Genomic DNA, 13,655 nt, shown 5'->3' on the forward strand with positions numbered 1-13,655 from the left:
AACCAGTATTGACAGTTTTCATACAGTATAATAATCAGCCAGCATACTGTAAATGTTCTCAACAAAAATGAAATACAAATATAATGAATGAAAATAAAATTGTTTTTCATTAAGAAAACTGTATTGTGATTTCAGAAAAGGGTGTAAAAAACTACAGAGCTTTACTGTCTTAGTGCCTAGTTTCTCTGCTATGGCATTTTGTTCATGCCAGATAGGGCTTGGCGCTTGTCAATCTATTGCTTGGTCATAACCGTACAGTTGCTGTTGCAGTATATTGTGGGATGATTTGTACTGTGAGCGCTATACTGGACGGCCATTAATAAAAGAAATACATTTGGTCCCCAGGCCTTGGGTTTGACATGTGTGATATGGAGCATTCACAACATTAAGAATAATGCGCCTGATTGTCATACTATTTGCAAACGGGCCTCTAATTTATTTTGTCTCAGCACTTCAGGTATTTCACATTAAAAGCCCATCAGGAGGATGGGCCTACCAGGGAGCCTACTGCAAGAATCTGGAGCTTTGTTTTGTCATTGCTGCATAGTTAGCATTAGCACTTTACTCTTCTCGTGCTGTCTACTCAGAGGAAAACTGGTAAGTAGCCTAAGGACCAGTTCATGCTAACAGTAATGTGTTGTGCAGCAATAGGTAAACTAGAAAGAAGTGAATTTGAAGCCTTGGTTGGTGAGTCTGTTTACAGTAGTCTACAGGACTTGTTCTGCAGGTAAGGAAATAAACAAACAAATATTAAACAAGTCAATGAACAAATTAATAAATGACTGGGTGAATGAATAAATGGAAATGTATAATTACTTCTTTGACTTGTATTCACACAGTTTTATTCTGTCACGAGTAGCCCCTGATTTGTCATATTATGTAATAGCATACTGATTGAAGCATTCAAGGATAGAGTCTTTCCCACTTTGTTATTCACCACTCCATCAAACACACTAGTGTTTCCCTCCAGAAAACTAGATTTCATCAAGATTACAGCACTCACAACTACACATCAGATTGCAAAGGCTGTCATTTCCAGCCTCCTGGGAATATGCCTGGTGTGTGCAAAGTGTAGTGTGTCAGGATGGATGGCAATGAGCAGTGTAGCTCAGTACAAATGCTCAGCAGTGGCCAGCTAAGAGTAGTGAGTGCCAGCGTAAACGCCATATAAAAATAGCTAATAATGTTCCCTTGGAGAAGTGGTACATCTACAGTATTACTCACTCTGTACTCCCACAGATCAGAGTGTGTATTCTCCACAGGCAGACTCAGAAGTGCACACACGCGCACACACACACACACACACACACACACACACACACACACACACACACACACACACATATGGACTCCACTTTCCACATCCTTTCTAATTCTTCTTTCATTCCGTGGTATTTCTCCAGCTTCTCATGCTCCTTCTTCCTGATGTTGCTGTCACTTGAGATTGCAACATCTATTACTATACTGTAGCGTTTGTCCACCACTACTATGCCCTTTTGATTTGCCATTACCAGTTTGTCAGTCCTTATGTGGAAGTCCCACAGGATGTTGACTCTGTCATTCTTGACCATCTTCAGAGGTGTGTCCTAGTTTGACCTTGGTACTTTCAGCACATAGTCAACACAGATGTTACTGTATACTAATACAGCCATTTGGTTATTGCGTTCCATGTTTGCCCTGCCTGCTAGCATCTTACACCCCGCTGTAATGCGCTGGATTGTCTTGGAGGCATCTTTGCACTGCACCTGGGCTGCTGCCTGGTATGGCAAACCCCAGCCTCTGTCTGTCTTGTGCTCAGAGCCTGTTACTGTGCTGCCATGGTCAGTGCCTCTGTGCCTTTTCCAGCCACTGGTAGGATTTTTAAACATCAGCCACTCCTTCTACCTGCTTGTGGGGTTTGCCCTCCCATGATGGTCCTGTCTGTTCTCCCTCTTCAGTGAGCTTCTGCTGCCTGAGGTATTCAGTAAGCATGATGAGCATGGATCTACGGTAGGCCTACATGGATTGGGAGGCACTTCCTGTTCTTGATATCAGTGGCTTCTATCTCCTCATTTACCCAGTTTATTATGCCAGTGGGGTATCTGATTACTGGCAGGGCATCAGTGTTGACAGCCAGAATTTTCTTCTTCTCATTCAGATGACTTTTTGGGACTCGCCTTACTGTGTGTGGGTATTCGGATCATGATATGGCTGAATTGCTTGTGGCTTTTTTGTGGTTCCTGCATGTGGGATCCCAAGGTACTTGCAGCTGTCCTCAACATCTGCTATGTTACCTTCTGGTAGTCTGAACCCTTCAGTTCTGTCCACCTTCCCTCTCTAGGAGACCATCTGACCACACTTTGCTAGTCCGAGTTGAATCCCGATGTTGGTGGTGTGGAGCAGTAGGTTGATGTCTGTATCCCTCCTGGCACTCAGCTTGATGTCTTCAATGTAGAGGAAGTGGCAGATGGTTGCTTCACTCTGTAGCTGATATCTATAGCCATTCTCTGTGATGATCTGACTGAGGGGGTTCAGACCTAACCCTCTCAAACAGCACCAGGGACAGAGTATCTCCTTGGTATGCCGCACTTGATGATGACTTGTGAAATTGGCTTGAAGTTCACCTCTAGAGTTGTTTTCCACAGCCCCATTGAGTTCCTTTTGAAGAGTTCAAGACATTCTAGGAGCGATGTGTGGGGCATCAAGTCATACACTTTCTTGTAGTCAGTACAGGCAGTGCACACATTGGTATGTCTGGCCTTTCGGTCCTGAGTGACTGCTCTATTATCTACTTTGAGCTGGTGGTTTGAACCCTTGGTGTTCTTACCAATTCCCTTTTGGACCCTGCCCATGCACGGAGCCATGTGCCTTCTCATCTTAGCTGCTATGATACCCAACAGGAGCTTCCTTGTTGTGCGGAGGCAGCTTATTGGTAAGTAGTTGGATGCTGTCTCTCCCATCTGAGGATCCTTCAGGATCAAGACTGTTCAGCATTTAGTTAATTACTCTGGGTTGGTCCAATCCATGAATAGCTGGGCCATTTGTGCTGCCAGGTATTAATGGAGTGGAGTTAGCTTGTTTAGCCAGTAGAGGATCCTATCCGAACCTGGTGCTGTCCCGTGCTTCATGCTTGCCACTCTGATGGTCACTGGCTCCTCTTCAGGGAGACTGCAGTCGTCTGCTCTCAGATCCACCAGCCACTGAGCACTGGTGTTATGTGATGCCCCATTCTCCCATATACTTGTCATGTATTGTTCAGTCCCCAGCCTTTGTGAATCTAGCCTTGTGTTATGACCCTGCCACGCAGTGAAGAGATCCTATTTCTTCTCCTGGCCTCTACTTCTCTGTTGTACCTTTTCAGTCGAGCAGAGTAAAGGCCCCCACATACTCAGGCGTACTTGACTCTGCGGACGTCCGCGCATACTTGAGGCGGACTCAGTGCGGACCTAAAGCAGACATCCACCGGACCCGTCCGCACAAAGCTCAATTTTTTACGTACGCGTACTCGGTGTCACACAATAGACTGCTCGTAGGGAAATCTTCAAATCGACCTGTTTTAAATGAGACACTGTACGTTCGACTTTGAAACCACAAACGTCCGCAGACAGTGCGCAGGGAGTCCTGCGCTGCACACAGTACGTGCACAGTACACCCGCATATGTGGGGGCCTCAGGTAGGGCATCAGCAGCCTCCAAGGCTTTGGGTATGGGCAGCTTGTTGTGCTTCTTGGGCAGGTCTTTCTTTATCACACCTTTCTGTAGTTCTGATAGCTACCTAATCTACCTTGGCCTCCAGCCCTCTCCTACATGGAGGATATTGCCACTTATGGTTGATGTTCTTCCTGTAGCCAGGCATCTTAAGAATCACTGTTGCTGTTGTGTATATCACCTTGTTGTTCTCGGTGATGGTCACAGTAGGGATTGTCTGTCTGCACTCACAATTTCTAGTAGACTTTCAGAGGGTACTTTGCTTATTCTTGGTAACCAACTATGGATGTTTCAGCTTGTCTATGATCTTTAGTCTCAGGTCAGATATCATCCCCATGACCTGTCATTCTGGCTCCCCCTTGCTGTAGCAGTCATGTTGTACCTTTTCAATCTCTATGTTGTACTAGTCTCATATACAGTGTGTACACACAACAGTTAGAAAAAGAGAAAAAGATATACACAACAAAGGCAGACATGCTTGTGTTGGAAGGCATAAGCCAGGCATGCTTATACACACACTTCCACAGAAGTGCACACATGCACATGCAAAAGCACACTTGCTCATGCTGCAACATCTCGTTAGATGAATGCAGAATCAAAGGATGGGATTAATCATTCCCTTTAGTACAAACTGTGAGACCACGATCACTTTCTCTCCCTCCCTCTCTCTCTCTCTCTCACTCTCACTCTCACGCACACACACACACACACACACACACACACACACACCCTCCTCTCCCCCCTCTCTCTCCTTAGCTCTCTCAATCTGTGGCAGAATCACATTTCACATTGAAATGTATGCCTGTTTACTGGATGATTAAAATTTCAAAGAAAAGACAGAAACAGAGACAGAGAGATAGAAAAGATGAGAGGCAAGGAGAGAAAGCAACAGCAAGAAAGGAAGAAAGAGAGAGGAAGAAATGGACAAGGAGAGAGAGAGAGAAAGACAGAAGCCGGGGGTAAAGGGTGTGGGTGAAAAGAAGGAAGGAGAAATTTGGTATGCTACAGCAAGCTGACAGTTTGTTATGGTGCACAGAGGCAGTGGCTAACAAGAATCACACACATGCATGCATACACACAGACATACACAGTAACACGCAAACATGCATGTGCAAGATTACAATCTGGTATACATTTGATATGACCCCAGGGTGTTGATATATTCTGGCAGCATCTGGATTAATTTTCACGTGTATATTGCAGGTTCGGGCCTGGTTTAGGCCTAAAGTAATCAGATGTTAAAATCAACTACTGCTTTTATTATTATAGCTGCGTGCAGTGACACATTATTTTCAGTGCATACTGTATATAATGTATGTATGTGGGCATGCATACAATACACACTTTTTCTAGCAAACATGTACAGGTGTCATTTGGATGTAGTTGATTTATTTTGTACCTTAGGAATTGTTGGTGTAAAATTAAAGCCCCAGTGTGTAACTTATTTGGCTTTTTATTAGCAAAAATCAAATATTGCTTTCATAAATACGTATTTCACTGAAGTCGAATCACACTCGCATACAAATGAAAGCTTTCTCGTACCTTAGAATGAGTTGTTACAAGTCGTTACAAATATACAAGGGGGGGCGCACCGAACCGAGGCTGCCATGTTGCATCGCCATTTTTTATGTTCAGTGGCAGTGTGACCGTAGGTAACCACGGAAACTCACCGGAGCTGTCGGCTCAGGGAGAAAGTTTTCCAGGTAGCGCCTGTTAAAACTGTCACCACTGTGTAGTGTGAGGAAGGACGGAGGCACTGATGTTGCATTCAGGTGCAGTCAGGCAGACGGCCGTCGGCAAACCAACCGGATGTCATTTTACTCGATGAGAGAAAGACGGTAAAACGTGGGTCAGGTAAACAATACGACATCACCATAACAGCATATTGTCACGCCTGTACTGTTTTGCCTTGGGCTGGCAGACCACATTGTTTATCCTGTTACATGCAGCGTCTGTTGTCTGTCTGACGTCTGTCCGATTTCACGTGAATGCAACATCAAGAATACGTTCCGATATGCAACAGCGCCGCTATATGGGGTAATTCCTACATATTATACCTTTTATGTGTTTGAAAGTTGCCTCTCAACAGAGAGTTGGATCAACCAATACGTTTATGAGCTTCATATAATTGGGCTGTAAAGCCTGTTGTATTGGAAGATGCATGCTGGGCCAATATTTTTACACGTGTCCTCCTCACTAAATGCAAACGGCCCACTTTACCTTGAGAAAAGAGCCAGTTGTCAAAGATTTCTGAACAATATGGTCCAGTGTTTGTTTTCGTAAAACTCAAAATTATCAGAGATTGTTGATCATTGTATCCCTGGTAACCCAATGAATAATATAATAACCTTTATTCACTTTTAGGCTTTGTTTTGGTATCTGGCTTTGTAGCAGCACATGTTCACCAGGTAGTATCAACTTTATGTATCTGATGGTTTTTTTTTTTAACAGTTTGGGAGAGCTATTGGCTTTTCAATGCTTTGTGAGAAGTGTAACATAACCCTTTATTTGTCAATATCTCTTTAATGTATGGTAAAGTGCAGTATAGTATACTATCCCATACAAGGTATAATATTCTATAATGAACAGACTGATAGATAGATAGAAGATCAGTTTTTTGCTACACAGTCTACAACTTCACTGAGAGAGACAGAGATATGTAAGGCTGGAAATTTCAGGTCCATTCAAAGATGAATTGTACAGGTCTCTCTCTTGCTCTTAGCTGATTTAGTTAGTATTTGTTTGACTAGCAAGCTAAAAAGAGATCAATAAATCTAGGAGGCAATAGTATGGTTACTAAGACATCTCCCCTCAGCTGTTCTATCCAGCAAATATGATATGTAACAAATATGTGCATGACTCTCTCTCACACTCACTCTCTTTCTGTCTCTCTAGCTCACTTACTCTCTGAGTCAGTGTCTCTCTACCGCACCATAACAACAGTTTGGGAACGACAACTGATGCTGCCTGCTCTACCCATATGACCGCATGGTTACTGGGGCGATGGGGATTCCTGGCGCAGAGAGCAATGTGATTGGCTGAGCCTGGAAAAGAGCTCTTAAATGGGTCAAAGCAGTCAAGTGTCTCTATGGAGAAGGTGTGTGTGTGTGTGTGTGCATCTAGACAGTGAGAGAACAGATTTTACCTTCCAACTGAGCACACAACACTGAACAGTCAAGTTTGTGCAATTATAAAGTCATCGCCTTCCCTCCATCCTCCCACTCTGTCTCCTCTTCCTGTCAGGCTCTTCCTTCCCTTCATTGTGTCATCAGTTTTCATGTTTTTCTGCATTTCCTTTTCTTGTCCTCTTGCTCCTGATATTAGATGTACCCCATCTGTCAGCTGAGACCATGGAGGCCAACACTGACCCCAAATGGTTGTACTATGAAATGCTTTACTGGGCTTTGAAATAAGGAGAAAATGCATCAGAGAGATGATGCAACATGCGCCCATGTTACGGTTAACCCTCCTGTGAAATAATTGGCTTGGATAGTTAATGTTGTCTATCACTGATATAACAGTGCTCCCTGCACAACTAATGAATTCACTTTCAGTGTTTTTGCTAAAGATGACTGACTGGAAACATTCTTACAAGTGTGTCCAAAGTCTTAAAACACTTCTTATTCAGGATTTTTTAAAGACAATAATATAAACTGTAGTTACATGATATAAAATAATGTCAAATTAACCCTATGCCAAGTGTGACTTAGCCCAAAAATCAAATGGTGCGTGGATGGTTAGAGATATCAAGTCATAACCAAAAGGTCACAGGGTGAGCTCATGCAACTGTGGCATGTCCTTTAAAAGTGTCCTTTAGTAAACCAATAAATCCCTTCATGCCCAAAAAATGATTAGAGTGTTAAGATCCAAGTCTGTTTCAATTTGTTTTAACCTACTTTGCAAAGCAGAGGGGTGAGTTTATGTGCTGGATGACTCAGGCTCAGGTCAGAGCCACAGTGTTAAAAGGGTAAGGGTGTGTGAGGGGCATAAGCGCCGCAATGCAGACCTCCGCTCTGTCACGTCTAAATAAGGCGTTAAGTGTGTGTGTCTGTGTGTGTGTCTGTGTGTGTGTGTGTGTGTGTGTGTGTCCGCACGCATGCATGTGTGTGAGCTTGGCCTCCAACACAGTAGAGTTCAGACATCCTATCCCTACAGAGAGGGCTAGTGTTAGGAGGCCTTGTTGCACCACTCACTAGTACTACTACTCCCAAGCACATGGAGCTACTCCACACAAACACACACACTCGTAAAATGTACACCAATCGATTGGAAGCTTATCTTTGATTTACCAACACTTCTACCAATATTTTCTGTTGTTTGTATGAGTGTAGTTGTGTAGTGGGCTTTACTTGAAGTTGCCAGGGTGCTGGCTGAGGGCCAGGCCCAGGGTGTCCAGGGCATGACGGTGGTGCTTTTGGGCACTTAGCAGCAGGGTCAGCAGGTGGAGGGAGTGCAAGTCATCCCCATGGAGATTTAAAGCTGCCTGCAGGGGGTCCATGGCTGCTGATACCTGTCAGGCACACATACAGTACATGCTCAAGTAAAACATACAATCTGAAATGTTTTCTAATAAGTAATATCTGTTGTCAATAATCCCACCATACAGAATGTTTTCCATTTGTTTTCTTATACCTGGCGCACAAGTGCCAGTTGCAGAGACAGATACATAGAAATCTGAGCATCATGTGGGTCTAATGATTGAGCCCTGTGGAGGGGAGACAGACATTCCAGGTGTTAGCAAAGTAAGTAAGTATTAAAGTACGGTTCTATTGCCATGGGATTCAACTGATATATGTGTTTTCAACTAAAAAACAGGGTGTTAATGTAAAAAAAAAAGCAGCTGAACCTACATTTATGTATTACAAAATTACAGCGTGACTGTTTCAGGATAGTGGTGTTTTGAGCTAAATGCTACCAAGAACATCTTAAAATGCTGATAATGACAATGCTAACATGTAGATGTTTGGCAAGTATAAATGTTCACCATCTCAGAGCATGTTAACATTTGCTAAGTAGCACAAACGAGAGCACAGCTAATAAGAATGTTAAACTATGGCAACAGAGAAATGGGAAAAGGGAAGAAACACATACTTGCTCAGAGCTTGTAGAGCTTTTTTGTTGAATGCATTCCGATCTTTTTTGAGAGTAGCTGCACAAAAAGACATTCATTTTTATCTTTTTCAAAAAAAAATTATAGTAAACAGTTTATGTTGAATAAATGTAATGTAAATGTAATCATATGTTCAATAACTCCTCATACCTCAACAACAAAGTGGGACATTCCATCTTAAAATGATGCAAACAACTGTATCATTCACCTAGTCTGCCAGTAATCCCGGAACTCCGTTGGTGTTTTTAGCACTTCTGGTTCTCGTCTAAAAGTCAATACGTTTTTTGAATGGGATTTTGGTAAAATATCTCAAATTAGGTCTGGGGACATTAAATGTCATCACCCCCAAACAGGCGAGAGTTCGAGAGTTCAGGGGCAATGACGTTTAATGTCCTCGACATGGTTTGTAGTCATATTAAGCAACTTGTTAACAACCACCTTTTTTATGACACGTAAAAGTTTTAAAATTCACAAGTAGTAGTAGTATTTACTGACGTGTTTTATGTCATAGAACAAAACCTGAAACTCGCTTAAGCTTTTGTTATCCACAGACCTAATTTGAGGTATTTTACCAAAATCCCATTCATATTGTCTTTTAGACGAGGGAACCGGAAGTGCTAAAAGCGCTAACGGAGTTCCAGGTTTACTGGCTGTATACCAGGGGTGTCAAACATGTGGCCCGGGGGCCAAAACCGGCCCGCCAGAGGGTCCAATCCGGCCCGCGGGATGAATTTACCAGATGTAAAAATTACATAGAAGACAGAAGAGGCATTATGTTGTTGAAATTGCATCTATTTTTCTCAAGAAAATTCAGGTTGGTCATAATATGTTTTGTACTAATTAATGTAAACATCTTAATAATGCGATTCTTTGCACTAAAACAAAGAGAAAAGTTTAGAGTTCTTATTATTATGCTGTTATTTTACCAGGTCTACCCACTTGAGATCAAACTGCACTTCATTTGGCCCCTGAACTAAAATGAGTTTGACACCTCTGCTGTATACTGTAGCATAGTGCGAGGGTAGCTAGCCTAACAAGCAAACTAAGTTCCTGGAGTCTCTGCTGGAGACAACACTCCAAAGGTCCAGACAGAAACAGTCTGGTAAAAATTTCAAGGAAAACCACAATTTTTACACAAGACAGTCTAGCCAGCTATAGCCAGATCCTAGTGATAGCTGTTTCTTCTCCTTTCTGTCTCCATGCTAACCTTGGAGGTTTTGTGGCCTGCTGCCTCCTCCTAGACTACTGCTTGTATGCCCACCGGAGGTTGCTCGCCAGGAATATGTAAACACTGGTTAATGCTATGGAGAGTCACAGTATTAGTTAGTTGGTGTAGCCATACCATTAGAGGCCTGTAGACTGTAGCAGAGGCCCAGAGCCAGGTAGGCCCTGGGAAGAAATTCTCCGGCTTCCTCCCCCATGGACACCACAGTCTGGGACAGAGCCTCTGCTTCCTCAAACTGGACAAACACATGCACACACATGCATGGTCAGTGGTATGGTCTAAAAGACATTAACACAACTGTAAATTAAAGCAGAAGTAAGTGATATATTTGTGTTAATATAAGTCTTAAATAGTTATATCTTCCGACAGCAATCACTTACATAGAGTGTTTGGTCTGAAACACGGGTCTGTCAGTCACTCTGCTCTGCTCTGAGCCGAGGAGAAAACATTTATCGTATCCTACAGCTTTTATCCAATGAGGAGAGAGAACGGCATGCAAGGCTGTGTGTGCAGCCAAGGGACGCCGTGAATGTGGCGACGTAGGGACGAGGACTGTTATGGTGCGTTCAAGGAAACTCGTATTTTTCCGACTGTGAAGTGGTACCAGTTCGATCTGGTACGAGTTCACCGGTCGGAAGTTAGAGTGGCCGTTATAGTGACTTTCACCGGTAAAACAGGTCGGAAAAACACGAGTGGGTTGCCTGGAACGCTACAAAGTCGTAAGTTGTGACTTGAAGCTGTAATTTACGATTTCAAAAGCCTGCCTGGAACGCAGCATTAGCGAAAACGACCGGACCACTTACTTCTGCTTTAATACATGTCAGTAGACCAGGTAAAGCAGAATTATACTGCTATCATGCATAAATCCACTACATCATGACATCAGTGACGTATAATATAAAAAATGTTTTTCCTAGAAGCATGAGGTATTGTGTGTGTGTTGTATTGTAAGCGGGACGAGCAACAGCCTTGTGTTTGGGTATATATGACAGGAAAAGCCTTTTTCACTGAAAAGGAAATGAGGCTGAAAGCGCAGCAGGGAATGGGGTATTGATGGCTGAGCACGGTGTGAGTGTACTCAGAGTAGATTCATCTGAAGGACAACGCAGAGTTTGCTGAAGGACACGTACACTCACACACATACACACACACACACACACTCGCCCACACGCAGCAGTAGACTGCAGGCGGTGTGTGGCTGAGCTGAGGTGCTCTGAGCTGAGGAAAAAGTGTGTCACTCTGTTTGAGGTATGGCTGGTGGCAGGCAGGCAGGTGGGTAGGTGGGAGTAGGGGGGGTAATGCCTTTGACAGAGCGCCAGCACAACAGCAAGCCAACTGCTCTGACACCCTCCTCCGTCTCCTTCCTCCCATCATCCTCCTTCTCCTCTCTCTCTCTCTCTCTCTCTCTCTCTCTCTCTGTGTCTCTTTCTCTGAATCCAGTCCTTGCCAGTTCAAAGCCAGCACACAATAGCCAGTCATTTAAACACACATGCTCTTCTTGGGGGGGGGGATTAAATTAATTTTTCTTCCCTCGAATGGTGTGAAAGAAGAACATGTCACTGTTGTCGGGAGAAAACACTGCACCTGCAAAAACTGCTCCTCAGGAATTTAGAAAAGCAGCTTTACTTTCAGATCACCAGTCATGAATTTTATGGCGACATCGTGGGTTTGTTGAGGGTTTCATGTGCCCTGAACAGGACCACTGTGAAAAGCTGAACGAAATACGATTTGAACTTCTTATGGAGTTTTTGGTCTTGTCTGAGGTCTAATGGACCAATGCAAGAAGCAAAACAATGTTGCTGACGAAATAACAGTCCAGACTCTCCAGTGGAGTTGATGGTGGATAATGGTGGCCCATTTATGTAATGCCCCACTGCACTATGGCCATAGTGTCTCATTGTGATTAAGGCTGTAAGCTCCTTAGTGTCTCCGGCCTGCCATGATCTCCAGCCACTGACAGATGTGCGCTCTCCACTCGCCCCTGTTAGCTCCTCTTTTCTAATCTCTGACCCCTTTCTCTCTCTATCCAACACACCCTCACTCTTTCTCTCTCTCCATCTCGCTCTCCCTCCACCCTAAATACTATACTACTGTTGATGTGACTTTCTCCCCCCCTGCCTGGATCATCAGCAGCAGGACTATCCAGGCTGGCTGGTCTTCACACTGATGTGTATCTGTCTGTGTGACCCCGGTGTCAATCCTGAAACATTAGTGACACAGTGATGCTGCATGATGCCTTCCTGACTCCACACACACACAAACACATGCATCATACACACTTAATGTTGTATCCGTGAGGCAACGTCACCTTTCAGCTTATCGTTGTTAAAGTGTTAACAAAAGCTGAGTGGGCAGGTCTACCTAAATGAAAATGAACATGCATGGATTACAGGAGAGACTGTCCGTGATGCTGCGTTCACATGCAGATCTGCAGTATCTCATTAGTTCCAGATGGACAGTGGATCCTTGCTACTGTGGCTATAATCCAGTGAAATTTTAACCTTTACATTTATTTCCATTTAGCTTTGTGATGAGTGATGAGGCATTTTGTTGACACAGACAGGATGGGTACTTTATGTCAGAAACCTTCTCTGCTTATAACCTCTCAAAGCCATGCTGCTTATTTTAGGCTGCTTTTCACAGCTCATGTCGTTGAGTTATGGATTAATGCAAAGTCTATGAGTGATATCCCATCTGACTCAGTGAGGCAATATTCAACACTGACAAAATCTAGCTGTGCTAGTCCCTCTGGTTGCACAGTGCTAATGTCAACATGTTAAAGGGATATTTCAACATTTTGGCAAATTCGCCCATTTCCATAATCCTTATAGTCATAGGTTCATTAGGCTACCTGTAATTGTCGGTGCAAGCTGTTTTTAGATCGGCGGGGCAGAGAAACAAGCTGCTCAGCTAACGCTACGGAGGCATATGGTATTTCCGGATTCAATACACCGAATCAAATACACAATCCAACAACTCCAAAACACTCTGGTGGACAAGTTGTGACCTGCACATTCACCACACTATGAAGTAATAACGTATAATTATGTAACATTACGACACACGAAGCAAATACTCGTGTCTGGGATTTAGTTCCGGCTACGCATTTGCCTCGAAAACAACTCGTAACGTTACATGTGCAGGCCACAATTTGTCCACAAGACAGTTTTGGAGTTGTTTAAATTACAGTGATAGTAATGTAAACTAAATTATAGATAGATTGAGGCATCAACTGACAAAATGAAGGGTTTGTTGAAATCTTGATGAGCTAACGCCACAGTGTCAAGAGAGTTGGTTTAGAGACTGAAAGGCTTCCTAGCATTCCTTAGTCCAGTCATCAGAACACAGCTTATGCCATTTTGGGTGCTTGGAATGAAGCTTGGACTTGGGCTCAGATGTCAGCTTGTATAGTGGTCTTGCTAAATGAGAGAATCCTTCACTTAGTGATTGTAGTACCTCAACAGCAAGTTTGAGGTTCCAAACACCATCTCAAGTCAGCAAAGATGAGTGAGCCTCATGAAGGAGCCTGGACTGTTGTAGAGTCCCTGTTAGTCTGTTATAAAGGCTAACAGGGGTTGTGCATGCAGTGCACTTTTTGTCACCCTCATGATGTAGTAAATTGTAGAAGCCAGTG

At 43.5% G+C, this 13,655-nt stretch overlaps 1 protein-coding gene across 1 annotated transcript in view; it reads right to left on the reverse strand.

The window, feature by feature from the left end:
- The window catches only part of ttc7a (tetratricopeptide repeat domain 7A), a 59,298-nt gene that overhangs the window by 22,808 nt on the left and 22,835 nt on the right, over window positions 1-13,655 (reverse strand). The window contains exons 13-16 of the mRNA XM_085800823.1: window positions 10,139-10,256; window positions 8,778-8,835; window positions 8,319-8,391; window positions 8,036-8,196 (exon numbers count right to left, since the gene is read on the reverse strand). Of these exons, the coding sequence (XP_085656949.1) occupies window positions 8,036-8,196; window positions 8,319-8,391; window positions 8,778-8,835; window positions 10,139-10,256 (410 nt within the window). The remainder of the gene's footprint in view (window positions 1-8,035; window positions 8,197-8,318; window positions 8,392-8,777; window positions 8,836-10,138; window positions 10,257-13,655) is intronic.

Source organism: Trachurus japonicus, chromosome 15, assembly GCF_045865225.1.
Source record: "Trachurus japonicus isolate A0001 chromosome 15, Traja_1.0".
Classification (NCBI taxonomy): Eukaryota; Metazoa; Chordata; class Actinopteri; order Carangiformes; family Carangidae; genus Trachurus; species Trachurus japonicus.